A 21,552-nucleotide genomic window follows, 5' to 3' on the forward strand; every position below is an offset into this window, starting at 1 on the left:
ATATTAGGCCTTGATTTTTGTGGGGCGGTTTGGCATTTTTATTTGTACCATTTTTTTAACATTCGACTTTTTAATTGTTTTTTGTTCAATTTTCTGTGTGTCAGTATGATGAAAAAGTGACATTTTTGGAATGCTTTTTAACACTTTTTTTTTACGGTGTTAACATTCCAGTTTTATAGATCGGGTAGTTACAGATGTGAAAAATATAGTTACTTACCGATAACGATATTTCTCTGAGCCAATGACTGCACCATGGAGAGAGGAAATCCCCCCCCAGGGACAGGAAACCTACAGATAAAAAGGCGGTACCCTCTCCTGCATCAGTTGTTTTACAGAGCATCAAAGGAACTTCAGATTAACACATGAATAACTAATAAAAATATTTATCATTACTTATGAAACTTAATGGAGACACCGTGGGGCATAAATTATTTTTTTAAACATAACATTAAAGAAATTAAGTGTGCACACCCTCATGTGAAGGGAAGGACTATTCAGGTGCCATCATGGACTCAGAGAAATACCATTATCGGTAAGTAACTATATTTTTCTCTTTCCCCCATGACGGCACCACGAAGAGAATTGCAGAGATATGCAGATTAGGGGGGAACCACTGCTTCCAGAACCCCTTTCCCAAAGGTAAGGTCTGAAGAGGAGGCTAGGTCCAGCCGATAGTGGTTGAAGAAAGTAGAGGGGGAAGACCAAGTAGCGGCTCTACATATCTGTTCTATCGAGGCGCCAGCTCTTTCTGCTCCGGAAGTTGCCACTGCTCTAGTTGAGTGGGACTTTATTTTCTCTAGAATGGCTGTGATGAGTATGACAGGGTGATAGAGTCTCTTATCCATCTTGCAAGCATGCACTTGGATGCTTTCTGACCCTTCTGTGGACCCTGGAAACACACAAAGAGAGACCTATCCTTCCTACACTCCCGCGTGGCTGCTAGATATCTGACTATGCATCTCCTGACATCTAGGGTATGTATGGCTTCCTCACTCCTGTTTTTGGGATTGGGACAGAAAGAAGGAAGGGATATCTCTTGAGACTTGTGGAACCGAGACGCCACTTTTGGAAGGTAGGCCGGGTCAGTTTTAAGAACAACTCTATCCTCTAAAATCTATATGAAAGGTGGGTATGCCGACAGTGCCTGGATATGGCTGACTATACGGGCTGACTTTAGCACTACGAGAAGAGAAGTCTTAAGTGATAGAGGTTCAAAGGGGGCATTAGTTAGAGCGGAGAGGACCAAATTCAGGTCCCAGGGGGGGTATCATAAGAGAGGATGGGTCTACATCAGCTTGCAGCTTTGATAAAGCTAGCTATCCAGTGATTCCCCGCCAGGTCAAAATTCTATAGGGCTCCTAGCACCGCAACCTGAACTTTCAAAGTATTTGTGGCCAGCCCTTGTTCCAGACCTTTTTGTAGAAACTCTAATATGGCCGTGAGTGGAACCTCCCCACCCAAACTGGTGCCTGAAACTGACAAAAAAATGTCCAGATTATCCCATATGATTTGGTGGTTAGAGGTTTTCTACTCTGTAAAAGAGTGGCAACTAAATTTAGTGAGAACCCCCGATTGCTCAAAAGTGATCTTTCTAGTTCCATGCTGTCAAGTATAAGTTTTTTACTCGAGGATGCACCACTGGCCCGTGGGAAAGAAGGCCTAGGAGATCCGGGAGAACCCAAGGGTCGGAGAGGGACAACATCCTTAGCCAAGAAAACCATGTTCTTCTCGGCCAGAAGGGGGCTATCAAAATTACCCTTGCCCTGTCCACACGAACTTTCCTCAGAACTGTCAAAATCAGGGCAATTAGCAGGAAGGTGTATGCTAGATGGTAATTCCAAGGGTTCAAGAGCGCGTCTAGAGCAACTGGGTTCCCCAGGAAATCTATTGAGCAGAAGGTATTTACTTTCCGGTTCCAATTGTTTGCGAACTGGTCTATGGCTGGACATCCCCATTCTTTTGCGATTTGATCGAATACCATTTGATTCAACTCCCACTTGCCCCGTTTCAGCTGGGTTTGGCTTAGAAAATCTACTGTTCGATTCTCTGCCCCCTTTATGTGTAATGCTGACAATGAGCTCAAGTGGTCCTCAACAAGCTGAAAAATTGAGCCTGCCACGTTCATTAGCGGGCGGGACCTGATGCCCCCTGATGATTCATGTACGCTACCACTACCCGGTTGTCCGAGAACACTCTCATGTGGTGGGACAGGAGAGTATTCAGAAAATGTACAAGAGCGAACTTAACAGTTAAAGGGACACTGTCACCTGAATTTGGAGGGAACAATCTTCAGCCATGGAGGCGGGGTTTTTGGGTCTTTGATTCACCCTTTCCTTACCCGCTGGCTGCATGCTGGCTGCAATATTGGATTGAAGTTCATTCTCTGTCCTCCATAGTACACGCCTGCGCTGTGCAAGATTGCCTTGTGCAGGCATATACTACGGAGGACAGAGAATGAACTTCAGTCCAATATTGCAGCCAGCATGCAGCCAGCGGGTAAGGAAAGGGTGAATCAAACACCCAAAAACCCCGCCTCCATGGCTGAAGATTGTTCCCTCCAAATTCAGGTGACAGTGTCCCTTTAATAGTTCTTTCACGTTTATGGATGCTGATCTCAACTGCTCTGTTCATCCCCCTGGGCTAACAGCTCGTTCAGGTGAGCCCCCAGCCTCTGGGATAGTTCTTTCACGTTTAAGGATGCTGATCTCAACTCCTCTGTCCACCCCCCCTGGGCTAACAGCTCGTTCAGGTGAGCCCCCCAGCCTCTGGGATAGTTCTTTCACGTTTACGAATGCTGATCTCAACTTCTCTGTCCACCCCCCTGGGCTAACAGCTCGTTCAGGTGAGCCCCCCAGCCTCAGGGACTTGCGTCCGTAGTCAAGACCTGTGAGATTGGCAAAACCCATGGAACGCCCTGAACTAAATTGTCTGCATTTGTCCACCATTGCAGTGAAATAACTGTCTCTGATTAGAGGGTTAACCACCCTTCTAAATTTCCTTCTAGAGAAATTTCTGCAGCTAAAATTTCCCAATATAGTTTTCTGGTATGGGCCTGAGTCCACTGAACAGCTGGGAAACACGAAGTCATTGTCCCTAGGAGTGACATTGCCTACCGCAAGGTAGTGAAGGGGCTGTCCCTTATTCGTGAGACCACTTCTACCGTGTTTTGAACCCTTTGATCTGGGAGACAACGTTCCTGTTTGTTCGAGTCTAGTATGATGCCTAGGTACTCTTGTACCTGACTAGGCATGATCCTGGATTTTGGAAAATTTAGAAGCCAGCCTAGGTTGGTTAAAGACCCCGTGACGCTATCTATCTGGTCTCTGCACTGACGGGGGGAATTGCCTATTACCAGAAAGTTGTCTACGTACAGGACTATCAAGATATTTTGCTCTCTTAAGTGTGCCATTACCGCTGCCAATATCTTGGTGAATACCCTTGAGGCGATGGCCAACCCAAATGGGAGGGCTTTGAACTGATAATGTATTATCTTCCCCTGTATTGTGACTGCCACCCTGAGGAATCTGTGATAGCTCTTGTGGATGGAGACGTGATAGTATGCATCCTTTAGGTCTAACACAGTCATGAAACAGGAAGGAAATAGCATTTTCACAGCTGATTTTATTGTTTCCATCTTGAATGGCTGCACCTCCAAACATTTGTTTAGCTTTCTTAAAGGGAATCTGTCACCCCAAAAATCGTATATGAGCTAAGGCCACTGGCATCAGGGGCTTATCTACAGCATTCTGTAATGCTGTAGATAAGCCCCCAATGTAACCTGAAAGAAAAACAGGTTATATTATACTCACCCAGGGGCGGTCCCGCTGCTGTCCGAGCGTAAGAGCCGTGGCAAGAAGACAAGAAGAGGACGTCATCGTATGAAGCTAGGAGGTGCCGGACACGGACCGCGACGCTCATCGGACCCGGACAGCAGCAGGTGAGTATAATATAACCTGTTTTTCTTACCTTTCAGGTTACATCGGGGGCTTATCTACAGCATTACAGAATGCTGTAGATAAGCCCCTGATGCTGGTGGCCTTAAGGCCCCGTCACACATAGCGACGCTTGAGCGATTCCGACAACGATACGACCTGTCAGGGATCGCTCAAGCGTCGCTATGTGGTCGCTGGTGAGATGTCACACAGTGCGATCTCCCCAACGACGCAGCAGCGATGCGGCAAACTGTAGCGACCTGTAGAACGATGCTATTTCATGATGATTCAATGGGACGTCCTGTCAGCGAGGTCGTTGGTAAGGTGTCAAACACAGCGATGTGTGCTACCCAGCGGGACCTCAACGATCAAAAAATGGCCCAGGCCATTCCGACACGACCAGCGATCTCACAGCAGGGGCCTGATCGCTGCTACGTGTCACACATAGCGAGATCGCTACTGAGATCGCTGTTGCGTCACAAAACTTGTGACTCAGCAGCGATCTCGCTAGCGATCTCGCTGTGTGTGACGGGGGCTTTAGCTCATATACAATTTTTGGGGTGACAGATTCCCTTCAAGTTTACAACTGTACTGAATGTCCCATCTGGCTTTCTCCTTAAGAAAAGAGGGGAGTAAAAACCTTCCCTTCTTTCTTGGCGGGGGGACCTCCTGAAGAACGGCCTTCTCCACTAGGCCCAGAATTTCTTGTTGTAAGGCCAGCTGTTCCTCTTTTGAGGGTCATGATGAATGATGGGGGGAATGGACGTTAAGTCTTAGTCCCGATCTTATTGTGTCCAGAATCCACACACTGCTGGATATTTTTTCCCAGGCGAGGAGAAAGGAAGATAACCCCCACCCGGAAAACACCCTTATTGGAATTGCTTTTTGTTGACAATGGACTTATTAAACATGAACCCTTTGCCTCTGCTCCTTTTATCCTCCCACCTATCCTGGGGTTTTTTGGGGGGCTTTCTCTGGAAACATCTCCTACTCAGAAAGGGCCGTTTATAGGAATGACCAGAGAGGTTAGGGAAAGATTTCTTTTTATCTCCTACTTTATTCAGGATATCATCTAGCGTGGGACCGAACTGGAACTCGCCCTTGCAGGGAATAGAGCACAATTTTGATTTTGTCTGCAGGTCCCCCAGCCAGCACTTAAGCCACAAGGCCCGCCTAACCGCATTAGCAAGAGAACCTGACCTAGTGGCTAAACTGACCGAATCCGCTGATGCGTCCGCCAGAAAAGCCGCCGCCCCCTCATTACAGGGACGGATTTTAGAATTGTGTCACTAGGGGTTTTGTCTTTTACCTGCGACTCCAGGTGATCCAACCAAATCATTAGAGCCCTGGCCGTCCAGGTGGCAGCGATGGCAGGCTTTAGCCCCCCCTCTGGTGGCCTCACAGAAACTCTTGAGGAATGAATCCGCTTTTTTATCCCTGGGGTCTCTTAACACCCAAATATCCTCGAATGGTAGGGCAAATTTTTGGGAAGATTTGGAGATCGCTACGTCCAATTTCGGTGCTTTTTCCCAAAATGAACAAACAGGATTCTCAAAAGGGTATTTCCTTTTTGGGGTAAGAAGGCCCTTTTTTCTGGCTTCTTCCATTCTCTCTTAATCAATGATTGAATTTTCTCATTTATTGGGAACAACCTCCTAGTTTTCTGCTCTACCCCACTAAACATATCTTGAACAGTTTTTTGGGGCCGAGGGTCCACTAGACCCATTATTGGTTCTAACTGCTTTAATTAGACTGTCTGTTTCCCCTATTGGAAAACAGCTACGACCACTTTCCAAGGATGACATCGAGGAAGAAGATGATGAACTAGGAGAATCTGAGTTGCTTATATCCCTCTCACTACTACTGGACCCATACTCTGGGGATCTATCTGTGGTTTTTTGCCGCTTTTTCCCCGATTTCTGCAGGGATTTAAGGGTGTCCTCCACCTGATTTTTTATCAAAGACCTGAGGTCTGAAGCAAGTTTCAGGGACTCCTTGGAAATTGTCTGCTCTATACAAGAATTGCAGAGTCTCTTCCCCCAAGTAGCGGGCAGTTCCTCTGTACAGAGTGCACAAATCCTATGCTTAGACTTGGTGGTACACCTCTTCCCCTATAAGAAAGAAGGAAAACAGGACCCTAATTACAAAGTGGACTTTCACGAAGTCCACTTACCATCCCAGCAGAAAGAAGGATACTGGATTCGAGGGGGAAAGAATTCCCAAAGATGGATTCTCTTTTCCACTGGCGATCACGCTGGAGCACTTACTGTGTTGAGAGCCCGAGTGTTTGCTGTCGCTGCATCTATGGGAAGAATCCTTTTTCGTCCACTTCTTCTGCTGTCGTGGCTTCTGCTGTCGTGGATGCTGCTGCCGCTGGCTAGGATGGGGAGACTGACCCTGCGAGGCCTGCTCCTCTGGAAGCTCCTGGTCACTCATGCTGGTATGGTCCCGTATAAAGGTGCTTCCGCTGTTTAAATCCCTATTCCGGGACCTCCACAGCCTCTGTTCCAGGAGGGAGTGCTGCGTGCCCGGCCACAGCGTTCCCAGTGATGCATTATGCCCTCCGCATCATTAGAGGCCTTACACCTATGCAGTACTGGTTTCCCAGTAATGCATTGCAGCGCCCTGCACGCATCATAAGGGCGTGAATCTCGCGCTTGCGCATTGCTGCTCCGGAGCTTTGGACGCTGCGCGCGCTGCAGAAAGCCGAGACACGCTCTGCGAAAGGTGGTCTTCCTAATTTCTTCTGCCACCTCTCCACGCACACCCTCAGAGCCCACTGACCCCGGCGGTTGTGCTTCAGGCAACTGCCCCAGCTGAGGCAGGGAAGACCCACTGCCTGGATCGAACTGGTCGGGTCTGGCATCCCACAACGATCCTCAGGTATGCACTGCTTTCCATGTCGACTGTAGGTTCCCCATCAGGGACAGGAAACCAACTGATGCAGGAGAGAGGTACCGCCATTTTATCTGTAGGTTTCCTGTTCCTGGGGGTAGATCCCCTATCTCCGTGGTGCTGTCATGGGGAGAAAGAGAGAATACCAATTGTGTGTACTTTTTTGTTTATTTGAGTTTTATAACAAAGGCTGCGTTTTTAGTGGCAAATGGATTTTTTGTGATTTTTTTGCGGCTTTTACTTTATGTGTTTTATTTAAGTTTTTTCACTTTTTCACTTAGTCCCACTGTGGGACATGTATAATTTTTACTTTGATCGTTGGTCTCATGCATTGCAGTGCCCGTGTACTACAGTGCCTGAGACCTGTCAGTGACTCACTGAGTCAGCCTGTTAGACTCTGAGTCAGTGAGATCTAACAGGCTACCATAACTGTTATGATCCGGTGGTTTGGACAAATAATGGACCTGATTGTTACTGATAATAAGGACGAGCTCTGGGAAGTGGGAACTCTGCTGACCGCAATCCCTAAACCTATCAAAACACACTAGAAATAGCCGTGGATTGCGCCTATCGCTCCCTATGCAACTCGGCACAGCCTAAGAAACTAGCTAGCCCTGAAGATAGAAAAATAAGCCTACCTTGCCTCAGAGAAATTCCCCAAAGGAAAAGGCAGCCCCCCACATATAATGACTGTGAGTAAAGACGAAAATACAAACACAGAGATTAAATAGATTTAGCAAAGTGAGGCCCGACTTACTGAACAGACCGAGGATAGAAAAGGTTACTTTGCGGTCAGCACAAAAACCTACAAAAGACCACGCAGAGAGTGCAGGGAAAAATACCTTCCGCACCGACTCACGGTGCGGGAGGCGCCGCTCTGCGTCCCAGAGCTTCCAGCAAGCAAGGCAATATTGACAAAAGCAAGCTGGACAGAAAAAATAGCAAACAAGCAAAATAGCACAGAGGAACTTAGCTTCTGCTGGAGCAACAGGAACTCAGAACGATCCAGGAGCGAACTGGAGCCATAGTACAACATTGACAGCTGGCATGGGGCAAAGATCTAAGTGGAGTTAAATAGAGCAGCCCTCTAACGAATTAGCCTCGTCACATGTGGAAGGAAACTCAGAAACACCCACAGGCACCAGAGAAAGTCCATGGACAGAACCAGCCGAAGTACCATTCATGACCACAGGAGGGAGCCTGACAACAGAATTCACAACACATACCCTGGGGTCATCAGATGACCTTAGAGTACTATGGCAATGAACGGCACTTGTGATTATGATCACGGGGATGGATCATAACATAGGGGGTCTTTTAACCTCCTTTTAACCACTTAGATACCAATGTCATGATTGACAGTGGTATTTCAGGGGTTATTCGACCCTGTTTGATTTCAAAACTAGTCGGGGCCAATACTAGAGGGTGTCAGCTGTAATGTACAATTTTAACATTGAGGCAACGCTATTTATTTATTCCCAATAGCTGTAAATGGCGATGAGGGAATAAGGCCCCTTAGCGATTGCCGTTTTAATGTGTATCTGAGGTTATTAAGGAGTTAAAAACATTGAAACATGCTAAAGTGTTTTGTATTGAATAATAGTTATAACTATTGCGCTAAAGGAAATGTGTCAGTAGGTTTTTCCTATATAATCTGATGGAAGCATGAGGTACGGGCTGAGACACTGATCTCCGCGCTGTGTCACTTATTAGGCTGTGTGCTGTAGTTTCAATACTATGCAGGAGATTCTCACTGCTGGACTAGCTGGCCACGTGCCTCCTTGTCCATCCACACCCCCAACACTGATTATCACATAACTGTCAATATACAATGTACATAGTGAGCTGCTAATCAGTGGTGTGGACGTGATAAGCTTTCTGAGTACTGCTACATCTACTGCAGAGAAAGCTCTGTAACAGAACTTCTGCACCCAGTAAAGTGATACGTCCCTGGAATCATGATCTCTTTTCCTACATTATTCTGCTCTCAGATGAGATTAAAAAAACCAACAGTAGATTCCCTTTAAATGTATGTAAAAGACTGATTTTAAAAGGGAATTTCCAAAAACTGAAGAGTGGGTGTACAAAGAACAATAGGTACTTTGATGAAAATGTCTGCACTTTTGTAAAGGACCCATTATATGGAATTACATTTTTATTAGTTCCTTTACTTTGGTGCCTAATATCTAACAGCTAAATGCAACTGTAATAATTGCTGTAATAAAATAACACTTAATTACCTGTGAGGAAAGTAGGTTGCAGTCAATGTGCATTCCTTTCCCAGTCTTCCTTTTTTGCAGTAAACCAGCCATAATGGCTCCATGAGCATATAGCCCTGTTGCGAGGTCAGTCATAGCTACACCTGGGCGGACAGGATCTCCATCCTAAAAATCAACGGATTTTTATTAGATTGCACAGTAACTCTGCTGATTTACAGGAAATATTTTCTATAATTACAGTAGCTGCTATTACAGTAAAGCAGCTACCCACCACATTTTTTGCTCTTATAAGCAATAATTATATAACATGCAATCAAAGAGAAAGTATCACCTTTGTATAATACATTTTTATTTTCTGATTGTATGTTTTGATTTATTCTATTTATGTACATGACTACGGGAGCAGCCATCTTGCCTGGACAGCTGCTCAGAAAAACGCAATTCAGAGATGTTTCTCAGAAGGACTGACAAAGGAAAGTCAGAAAACTACTCATTGACTTCTATGGGAGAATGATTTAGGCATACCTTGTGAACTACAAAGTTATATTCTCCTTTACTAAATGGGATTATCAGCACCAACCACTCCCCCCTCCTAAATGGTTAATTATGCTAAGTCTTTGCGAAAGCACAACAAAGGTCAGCAACCTAAATGCTACAATTGCTAACAAATGTGATTGGAAAGGTTTGCGCTTGTAAACCTTGAAGAAATGCATTGTAGCACTTTTGGTGCAAGTTTTTGGATCAAAAAAATTGATTTGTAACTTAACAGAACGTCTGACTTATTGCCTAAAGGTAATGGTGGCACATTGGATTTGGAAAACAGTATATAATTATCCATTTTATCAGATAAGAAACACAATAAAATAATGCTAAAAAAAAAATAGAAATGTTACCTCTGGTCCTGTAATATGCATCAAGCCAGACATTGCACATGCTACGGCATCATATCCTGCTCTTTTAAACAAAGGTCCTGTTTGGCCATAACCTGCATGTAAAAAAAACAAAGTATTTGATGAAAGTGCAGTTTTTTTCCAGTAAGGCATGAAATCTGCAACAATACAAACCGCCTAGAATTGTAAGGTACACTGCTCTACTTACTAATAACTAATACATGATTAGGCAACTGGGGTTCACTCAAAACTGTAGACAGACAGAGGGTCAGGACGGGCTGCAGACAAAAAACAAGGTCAGGATACAACCTGGGTAAAACTGAACATGCCTTAACCTAGACAATCAACTACCTGCTTAGCCAGGGGTCCCTTAGCGGGGTATTCTCAAGTTTGGAAATGATCCCTGGTCCACCGTGTATGCGATAACTTCACTATCGCTGGGGTCTGAGCACTAGGCTCCCCACCAATCCCAAGAAGTGGTGCACTGAAGAGCCCCAGGTTTCTGGAGTGGTGGTTGATCATACACACTGCTGCTTCATTCATTCTTAACAGGACAGCTGAAGACGTTCGTGGGCTATACTCGTTTTGTCTTCCTCAGTCTACACTAAGTATGAATTGGAGTGTCAGTGAGCTTGATCGACCACCAATCCATTCACATGGTGCTGGTCTAGTCTGGTCTCTGGCCAGATGTCAAAAGGTGGTTTTTCCCCGAAATGCAATAATTTCAAACAAAGATATACCGGGCTGCAATCTTGCAGCCAGACTCTGATTCATCCCGCCTGCGGTTTGGGCAGCACTAATCAAATAACAGGTCTCCTTTAAAGGGTTATTCCCAGAATTGTTTTATTTTTCATATAGCACAGTAGATGTATGCTTATGTTCATTTACAGACTAAGGCCAACATGAGTTTCTGTCTTGTACCATTGTGTCTATTTTTATCTTTACCTCCCCCTTGATACATCCAGTTTCACATAGCAGAATGGGCAGTACTATTCTTTCCTGCTAAAACGACATTTCCCAGCAGCACTATTTTCATTGCTGTAGTCCCCTCCCCCTTCTCCCATATACTCCTGACTAGCCCCACAGCTCTCAGTTATCATCAAGCTAAAGTAAGTGTAGAATTCACCTTGTGCACGATCAGGATTTAATCTCCTGCCATTTGCATCAGTATGGCAGCTGTGTTCTTTTATATCCTTAGCTGTAGAGCTCAAGTCTCTTACACTTCTCCACAATAGAAGGGCAGAACAGTGTTGGTTGCTTGCAGGGCAGGACTGGACATCTGGCAATTCTGGCAAATGCCAGAAGGGCCGGTCTGGTCATGGGCCTCTTTGTCTGTTACACTATTAACAGAATCAGTGTTCTCAAGACAGCCATACTGTAAAGAGTTGTGACGGAGGCATCATTAGAAATATTGGTCTTGTAGTAAATCTTGCTTTCCGCCATGCAGGGTAATATTAGTAATATATTCCCATCTGTTGCTTGGAGATGGGGACAGCATGGGCCTGTGTGATTTCAAATGCCAGGGCTGAATTTCAGTCCCAGTCTGTATCTGGTTGCTTGCTACTTATAGATCAATGATCTGAAACTACAAATGCCACTCTGTTGATATATAGTGAGGAGCAAAAGGGTAACAATGTTTTGAACTTTTGACTTTCAGGCTCCATATCTCACCATCCACTACTGCTTCGAACGTGAGACTATCATTAATTTTGTAGACAATTAGCTATCTCATACATAAATGTGACTTACAACTATTCAGCATATGATTAGTTATGCAGATTCTTGTCATGTCACTGCATTGTTACTGTTTTGCTCCTGGTGGTGGAGAAATCTTCCTGTATACTACAAAATGCAACCAGTTGTCACATTCCCTAATAGCTCAGTGTATTATTAGGTTGATTCCCAAGTGAAATATCATTGGTTCAAATCGAGGAGCAGCCATGAAGATTTCCCAAGAAAAGAGAAATAGCATCATTCAGCTCATCAATAGCAGTCTTTTAGCCAAGAAAATTGCCAAACTGCATCATGTGAGTGCCAGGGCAGTTGTAAGAATACAAAATTAAGTACATCCATTTAGAAGCCAAGAGGTAAAGTCCGGGCAATATATCAGTGAACAAGTCAATTCTTCCCATGTCTATCAGTTTTGGAGCGAAAAACAAGGAAGTGGAGCTGGATCGTATGCAAGCGTCCATGCAAGCACCATGTGACGCACATTACACAAGTCTGAAATGGCGGCCCAAAAAAAGGTAAAGAAGCCTCAACTTCAAAATCGTCATAAGAAATGTCAGCTTGAGTTTGCAAGAAAGTACAAAAAGTAGACAGTAGAAGATTGGAAACAGGTGATTTGGAGCAATGAAATGAAAGTCAATAGACTAGGCTCTGATGGGTGCAAATGGGTCTTAAAGAAACAAAGGAAAAAAAGGGGCTACCAGATGGAGAAATTGAAGGAACTGCCAAGTTCGGCTTAGGAAGCCTGATGATATGGGGCTGTATCACAGCCAGAGGCATTGGATACTTGACCTGGATCAATGGTGGTCTCAATGCAAAACTATATATGAGTACCCTATAAGACAAGTTACTTCATACATTCGAGTACTATGGGTATGAAAAGGACAATGACCAGAAGCATATGTCAATTTTGGCAAAGAAATGGTTCAATTACAATGAAGTGGAGGTGCTGGATTGGCCCCCACAGTCTCCAGACCTCAACCCAATTGAACAGTTGTGAGTAGAGTTTTAGAAAAAGCTGTATACATACCCAAGTGAATCGACCAATATGCACCAACTTTGGGAATGCGTACAGGAGATCTCGGATCAGATTTCGGTAAACACATGCTTGGATCTGATTGAGAGCATGCCCAGAAGAAATCAGGCAGTGTTGAAAGCCAAGAGTAGATTTATAAAATAATACAAATTAAAGTATAGATTTTTAGGAGGAAAACAGTAACAATGCAGTGACATGACAAGAATGTGAATCATCGCAGCAAAAGGTGGCACAACAAAGTATTAAAGGGAAGGTGCCACCAGTTTTCTCGTATTTTGTTTTTTTGTGAAATTAAGCTTAAAATAGTAATTAAAATGTATTAATGCAATGTTTGCACTGTTTGCAAACATTTCTATATGAAAAATATTATATATTTTTCTACAAATATACATATTTACCACTAGGGGGAGCATTTTCCGTTTTAGACCTCAAGCAGCTATAGTAAGATTTAGCAGCTCTGCCCCAAGGATATTAGACCACCCAAAAGGGGAGGGAAGTGGTGATGTCAGCAGTTACTGCCCCAACAGTAAGAATGAAGAGCAGCATCACAGGGCAGCACCATTTTGTGTGTGACTGCCCTGTGACCTGCTATCACCAGCAGTTACTGCATCAGAGGAGCAGAACACAGTGGGCTCAGCAGCATCTGGACCCAAGAAGAGTGAAGACATGTGGTGTGCATGGAGCAGCATTGGGAGCTGTCTGGGAGCTCCAGCTCTGCAGTGAATAGCCAGGCATTATGGAGGGAGGGGAGAGATGCATTGTATGGCTAAGGCCGGGGTCACACTAGACCGCAATACGGACGAGTGCAATGCGATAAAAAAATCGCATAGCACTCGTCCCAATGTTAATCTATGGGGCAGCTCCCATCATCCGATATTTTCTCGGCCGTATTCAGGATCCGAGTGAAATCGCAGCATGCTGCGATTGTCAGCGTATCTCGGCCGAGAGTCGCCAATGAAAGTCTATGGGGGTGAGAAAAAATAGCACAGCACACGGACCATCAGTGTGACGTGCGAGAAATTCTCAGGCATTGGGCAGGTGACAGGAAAGGCTCAGCCATTATTTGCTCATTTTGCAAGTGTGTGAGAAAATCTCACCATACGGACGCCATACGGATGTCACACGGATGCCAAACGGATCACTGGATGCGAGAAAATCGCATCCTCGCACTGCACACGGATCACTGTTTTGGTAACATTTGTGCGATTCTCGTCCATCAAAAACGGACCTTTTTTATACGTTGTGTGTGTCCCCGGCCTAAGAGTGACTGATGGGAGAGAAAGAGACGTGAAGTATGATGAGTGAGACACATATGGAGTGTGATGGGGAGATACACATTGAGGTTGTGTGCACACGTTCAGGATTTTTCGCATTTTTTTGCGTTTGTTCGCTATAAAAATGTGATAAAAACAATTTAAAAATGCATACATATGCATCCCATCATTTATAATGCATTCCGCAATTTTTGTGCATATGTTGCGTTTTTTCTGGGGGAAAAACGCATCGCAGTAAAAAACGCAACATGTTCTGCGCATGCCGTGTCTCCTCCTTTGATGTGGGCTCCGGCGCTGAGCCCACATCAAAGTCACGACATGTCGGCTGTTTTGTACAGCTGACATGTGCGCGCAATAGCGGCAGGTGAAATCGCAATTCACCCGCCGCTATTAACCTGTTAAATGCCGCTGTCAAATGCTGACAGCGGCATTTAACTACCGCTTCCAGACGCGCGGCCAGAAATGGGCGTATCGTCCACCCCCGTCACATGATCAGGGGTTGGCGATGCGTCAGGATGGTAACCATAGAGGTCCTTGAGACCTCTATAGCTACTGATGCAGGCCTGCTGTGAGCACCCCCCTGTGGTCGGCACTCATAGCAAGCCTGTAATTCAGCTACGGAGCAGCAATCTGATGATCGCTGCTATGTAGCAGAGCCGATCAGGCTATGCCAGCTTCTAGTTTCCCATGGAGGCTATTGATGCATGGCAAATGTAAAAAAAAATGTTTTTAAAAATATGAAAAAAAAAAAAAATTAAGGTTTAAATCACCCCCCTTTTGCCCCATCAAAAATAAAACAATAAAAAAATCAAACCTACACATATTTAGTATCGCCGCGTTCAGAATCGCCCAGTCTGTCAATAGAAAAAAACATGACTGACATGTGCCCGCAATAGCGGCAGGCGAGATCGCGATTCAACCGTTCCTCTGTATGTGTTTTCCGTCCGGCGGAAACAGCTGTTTTGACGGATCCTGCAAAAAACGGATGAAACTTATGGCCATCCGGCGCTAATACAACTCAATGAGAAAATAACGGATCCGGCGAAAAAAAAATGATCTGGCAGAAAAAAAAGTAAATTGTGGAAAAAAACGGATCTGGCGTGAAAAAACGGATCTGGCGTGAAAAAACGGATCCGGCGGAAAAAACTGATCTGGCAGAAAAAAAAAGGAACTTGTGGGAAAAAAACGGATCCGGCGGAAAAAAACGGATTAGGCGGGAAAAAAAGGATCCGATGGAAAAAAAAACTGATCTGGCAGAAAAAAAAGGAAATTGTGGAAAAAAACGGATCCGGCGGGAAAAAACGGAACTGGCAGATAAAAAAAAGAACTTGTGGAAAAAAATGGATCCGGCGGGAAAAAACGGATCTGGCGGGAAAAAACGGATCAGGCGGGAAAAAAAGGATCCGATGGAAAATAAACTGATCTGGCAGAAAAAAAAGGAAATTGTGGAAAAAAAACAGATCAGGCGGGAAAAAAAGGATCCGATGGAAAAAAAAAACTGATCTGGCAGAAAAAAAAGGAAATTGTGGAAAAAAACTGATCCGGCGGGAAAAAACTGATCCGGCGGGAAAAGACGGATCAGGCGGGAAAAAAAGGATCCGATGGAAAAAAAACTGATCTGGCAGAGAAAAAAGGAAATTGTGGAAAAAAACGGATCTGGCGGGAAAAAACAGATCAGGCGGGGAAAAAAAAGGATCCGATGGAAAAAAAACTGATCTGACAGAAAAAAAAGGAAATTGTGGAAAAAAACGGATCAGGCGGGAAAAAAAGGACCCGATGGAAAAAACCCTGATTTGGCAGAAAAAAAAGGAAATTGTGGAAAAAAACGGATCCGGCGGGAAAAAACGGATCTGGCGGGAATTAACGGATCCAGCAGGAAAAAATGGATCCGGCGGGAAAAAACGGATCCGGTGGAAAAAACGGATCTGGCGGAAAAAAATCGGATTCTGCAAATGTGCTCGCAGGATGCGTTTTTTTCCCATAAACTTGTATTAGCGACAGATCGTGACGGATGGCCACACGTCGCGTGGTCGCGTCCGTCGTGCAACGGATCCGTCGTGTTTTGGCGGACGGTCGGCACAAAAAAACGTTCAAGTGAACTTTTTTTGTCCAGCACGTCCGCCATTTTCTACCGCGCATGCGCTGCCAAAACTCCGCCCCCTCCTTCTAGACTTCAGAATGGGCAGTGGATGTGTTGAAAAACTGCATCCGCTGCCCACGTCGGGCACAAATTTCACAACGTGCGTCGGTACGTCGGCCCGACGCATAGCGACGGACTCGTACCGACGCAAGTGTGATAGAGGCCTTTGTGAGGGTTGAATAAAAAAAAAAAAAAAAAAAAAAACCGCGTGGGCGCCCGTGCAATTTTCTGCGCCACAGGGGGAAAGCCGACGGCCGGGGGCCAATATCTGTAGCCTGCTATGAATATCAGCCCGCAGCTGTCTGTATAGCCTTTACTGGCTATTAAAATAAGGGGACCCCCCAAAAAAAAATTGCGTGGGGTCCCCCTATATTTTATAGCCAGAAAGGCTACGCAGACAGCTGCAGGCTGATATTCATAGCCTAGAGAGGGGCCATGGATATTGCCCCCCCCCCCCCCAGGCTACAAATACCAGTCCGCAGCCGCCCCAGAAATGGCACATCTGTAAGATGCGCCTATTCCGGCACTTAGCCCCTCTCTTCCCACTCCCGTGTAGCGGTGGGATATGGGGTAATGAAGGGTTAATGTCACCTTGCTATTGTAAGGTGACATTAAGCCGGGTTAATAACGGAGAGGCGTCAATAAGACGCCTATCCGTTATTAATCCAATAGTAAAAAAGGGTTAAAAAAAACACGCACACATTAGGAAAAAAGTATTTTAATATTCTTCATTTCACCATACTTACCATACTTCAGCGCCTGCAAAAAACTTAAAATAATAAACCGTATACTACCTGTCCGCCGTAGTCCAATTAATATCGAGTGTCCCACGACGATCTCCAGTATAGAACAGTGACATCAGGTGATGTCACTGCTCTATAGGACCCTCAGTGACACACTGACAGGAGACAATGGCTCCTGCAGTGCATCACTGAGAGGTTACCTTAGGACAAGGTCTCACTTTATGGCAATTGCTGCCTGGGAAAATTTCTCATACACCAATGGCATAAAGTGAGACTAGGGACTCTTTTTTTTTTTCCATCGGCGGAGGAATACAGTGGTGGAAGGATACCTTCCTGCTGTCATTGTGTTCCTGGAGCCCCTAGAGAGCACTCGCATTATCTGATGCTGCTGCTCTCCACGGGAGATCGTCGTGGGACACTCGTGGATTTCTGCAGACAGGGAGTATATTGGTTGTTTGTTTTTTTCATATTTTTTTTACAGATGACACTGGCTTCGGGGAACAAAGTGACAAGTAATGGTGAGTATGAACTCTATGTTTAATGTACTGTATGTCTATATGTATGTCATGTATGAATGCAATGTATGTAGCATGTATGTAGCATGTATGTATGGAGTATTTTTTTTTTTCATTCAACACATTAGCCGGATGATGGGACTATTACTGTCCCATAATTGGCTAATGTGTCAATCACTGTCATTGTAGCAGGCATCGTCCGATGGGACTTGTAGTCCCATCGGACGATGCTTGCATACACGCATATAGACCCCCCCACGCTGCACAGAGAGCCCCCCACGCCGCACAGAGAGCCCCCCACGCCGCACAGAGAGCCCCCCACGCCGCACAGAGAGGGAGAGCGACACAGGGGGAGAGTGCAGTTTACCGGAGATCACTGGGATTGTGGGGAGGCGGAGACAGAGCAGGAGAAGCACACGGCAGAGTGTGAGAGCAGAGGATGTCTGCCCAGAACCTGCAGTACAGAGGAGCAGTCAGTGCTTCTGTCCTGCAATAGAGAGTAAGTGGAGCTGAACAGATAGCACTGGACTATAATAAAATGGCAGCTAGTCACACCTACAGCAGTGAGTTGTGCAGCCCACAGAGGCGTGCCCAGCTCACTGCTAATGCTGCTGCAATGTTACAGATAGGGTCCGAGCCGCTCTATTATCTCCTATGTCCATGGGGTGCCGTAATCTGACACTGATAGTGACGTGCTACTGCTGCAAAACCAAGATGTCAGCCCCCAGTGCATTCTTTCTACTCATATATCACACAAAATCTGTTTTACATGCATTCAAATCTGGGTTATAACAGCATGTTATGCTACATTACATTGATTAATTAATGATCTACAAACACGGTACCTTCCCTTTAAGTTAAAGTGGCCGAATAATATTGCACACCTCACTTTTCAGTTATTGAATTTCCACAAAAATTTAAAATAACCAATAAATTTTGTTCAACTTCACAATTGTGTTCCACTTGTTGTTGATTCTTCACCACAAATTTACATTTGGTATCTTTATGTTTGAAGCATAATATGTGGGAAAAGGTTGAAAAGTTCCAGGGGGGCCGAATACTTTCGCAAGGCACTGTGTTTTCCTCTGAAACACTGTGGCATTTCAGTCAAACATACATGGCAGACATCATACATACATACATGAGATCATACATGCTGCCTGTGGCAGCACATATAAGCTATCAATATATAAAAATAAAATTTAAAATCTAAAATTGAAAAATGTGAATGCAAGTTTAAAATGTATTTTAGTGCTATGCTAAAATCTCTACATTATAATACTAACAAAATAAAATTAATAAAGAAAAATATAAAAAAGTATGTGTAATTATGACAAAAAAAGAAAGATGTAATGGCTAGGTAAAATACACCTCAAAAATCATATCAATACTTACAGTTGGTAAGCTAACATATGGTAAAATGGCCAAAATTAATCTCATCTTCATAGACCAAAATTCCCCAGTACAGATTTCATCTATTACCATCATCTTTGGCATATATACATTTTTTGGGGGTAGGAGAATCTATTCGGGTGACGTCCCCTGGTTGGACCATGTGCAGAGCACAAATGGAAAACTTTTCGTAAGTTAGTAAACAAAAATTCTTGGAATTTCATGCAATTTCTATAACAAAAATTTTAATTTATGTAGATGAATTGTCTTGCCTCCAGTGTACTGTCATAGAGGGTATTCAATAGGTGGCTTTGTTACCACCAAGTGGACCAGGTTATTCCCCGCAAGCTATTATTTCTCAAAGTGAATCATGCATGTGTAGGGGGGTAGAAAAAGATGCCAAATCAAGAAGAAGCTGAATGTTAGAATATGAATATTAACGTTATATAGTTACGGTATATGTTTTCATTAAAGAATTAGCATTTTATCCTTATGGCTGTTTTATGTTTTCCTGGAGGTTCTACCCCAAATGCTGTCCCTGGGGAGTGGGGAGGTTTGTCCATAGAAGAACCATTACAAGGCATAGGGATATAGTTGTATCAGTTTGGGTAAGACATAGTTAACAGCTTGGGAATAGCCCACATTTGGACAGGGATTAGATCTGATAAAAAAAGGCAAGCACTTCCTAGTTCAGTGGGAATGTGAAAGAGTTCAGTCTGTAAGAGTCTTAGACAGAGTGAAGCTACCTAGTACCAAGCTTCCATCCAGCAAGATGGCGCACCGAAAGTCTGGCATACAGTATATTCAAGGACAGTTTGGGGCCTACAGCCCAGAAGGGACATTGAAGTGCATGTCTCATTATCCCCTAAGTCAGGGGTGGGGAACCGTTTTTCCAGCCAGGGGCCATTTGGAAATTTCTACCATCATTCGGGGGCCACATAAAAATCACCCAGGTATATTTAGTCAAACAATTAATTACGGTAACTCACCCTTAAAGTGATGGCTGGAGCTGCTTCTCTTTGGTGCAGCTGTGATGTTAGGTGATGCTGATCATGTTGCTTCTAACAGCTGCTTTTCCAGGGGTGGCACGAAGATCACAGGGGGCACAGAAATTACAAGGGGGGCACAAAGATCAATGGAGGGCACATAGCTGGGGGACACAGAGATCACGGAGGGGCACATAGCTGATGGGCACATAGCTGGAGGGGACAGAGATCACAGGGGGCACAGATCACATCGGAGCACAAATATCACAGGGGGTACATAGCAGGGGGCACAAGGATCACAAGGGGCACAAAGCTGGGAGCCACAGATCACAGGGATGCATATAGCTGGGGGGCACAGACATCATAAGGGGTATATAGCTGGAGAACACAGAAATCACAGGGTGCATATAGCTGGAGAGCACAGAAGTAACAGGGGGGCACAAAGATCAAAGGAGGGCACATAGCTGGGGGCACAGAGATCACGGAGGGGCACATAGCTGGAGGGGACAGATCACAGGGGGCACAGATCACATGGGAGCACAAATATTGCAGGGGATCACAGGGGGCACAGGGATCACAGGGGGGAACAAAGCTGGGAGCAACAGAGATCACAGGGATGCACATAGCTGGGGCACACAGATCACAGGGGGGCATATAGCTAGAGGGCACAGAAATCACAGGGAGAACAGAGATCACAGGGGGTACATAGCTGGGTGCACAGATCACAGGGGGCATATAGCTGGAGGGGCAGAGAGATCACAGGGGGAACAGAGATCACAGGGGGCACATAGCTGGGAGGCACAGAAACCACAGGGGGGCATATAGCTGCGGGGGCAGAGAGATCACAGGGGGAACAGAGATCACTGAGGGGCACAGAAATCACAGGGGGCACATAGCTGGGGTGACAGGGATCACAGGAGAGGCACAGAGATGACATGGGGGCACATAGCTGGGAGGCACAGAAATCACAGGGGGCCTGTAGTTGGGGGAGCAAAGAGATCATATTTGGGCACATAGCAGGGTGCAGAGATCACAGGGGGCACATAGCTGGGGGCCACAGGGATCACAGGAGGGGCAAAGAGATGACATGGGAGCACATAGCTGGGAGGCACAGAGATCACAAGGGGCTTATAGTTGGGGGAGCAAAAAGATCATATTGGGGCACATAGCGGGGGCACAGAGATGACAGGGGCACATAACAGGGGGTACAGGGATCACAGTAGGGGCACAGAGATCACAGGGAGCACATAGCTGAGGGGCACAGGGATCACAAGAGGGGCACAGAGATGACATGTGGACCATAGCTGGGAGGCACAGAGATCACAGGGAGCTTATAGTTGGGGGAGCAAAAACATTGTATTAGGGCACATAGCGGGGGGGCACAGAGATCACAGTGGGCACATAGATTAGCTGAGGGACACAGATCACCTGCAGACACAGAGTTGCCAGCACAGAGATCTCTCTGGCAGCAGCTACTCTTCCGGGACGGGAGAGCATTTGGCGCTAGCCTGCTCACCCGAATGACACAATTCATGTGCAGGGCAGGCAGCGTTCTGTGATGAACACTGCGTGCCGTGCACTTGGAGTTGAAGGGCCAGCAGCCGGCAGGATGTGGCTTCCACCCGGACATTGCGGACTCCGGGGACCTTCCGGTGGGCCGGAGGTTCCCCACCCCTGCCATAAGAGGAACGAGCCGATCGGGGAAGAGCCAGAGGAAACTGTTCGGGGCTTCAGGAAAGCTGGGTTGCTGATTAGGAAGTCACTGCTGTCAATAGGAGCTGTTGAAGTGGGAATTATTCAGG

At 45.5% G+C, this 21,552-nt stretch overlaps 1 protein-coding gene across 1 annotated transcript in view; it reads right to left on the minus strand.

Annotated features, from left to right (window-relative positions):
- The window catches only part of SUGCT (succinyl-CoA:glutarate-CoA transferase), a 1,605,135-nt gene that overhangs the window by 1,328,646 nt on the left and 254,937 nt on the right, over window positions 1–21,552 (minus strand). Inside the window, exons 7-8 of the mRNA XM_069730210.1 lie at window positions 9,940–10,031; window positions 9,068–9,211 (exon numbers count right to left, since the gene is read on the minus strand). Of these exons, the coding sequence (XP_069586311.1) occupies window positions 9,068–9,211; window positions 9,940–10,031 (236 nt within the window). The remainder of the gene's footprint in view (window positions 1–9,067; window positions 9,212–9,939; window positions 10,032–21,552) is intronic.

The sequence above is a fragment of the Ranitomeya imitator genome, chromosome 6, assembly GCF_032444005.1.
Source record: "Ranitomeya imitator isolate aRanImi1 chromosome 6, aRanImi1.pri, whole genome shotgun sequence".
In the NCBI taxonomy this organism is placed as follows: domain Eukaryota; kingdom Metazoa; phylum Chordata; class Amphibia; order Anura; family Dendrobatidae; genus Ranitomeya; species Ranitomeya imitator.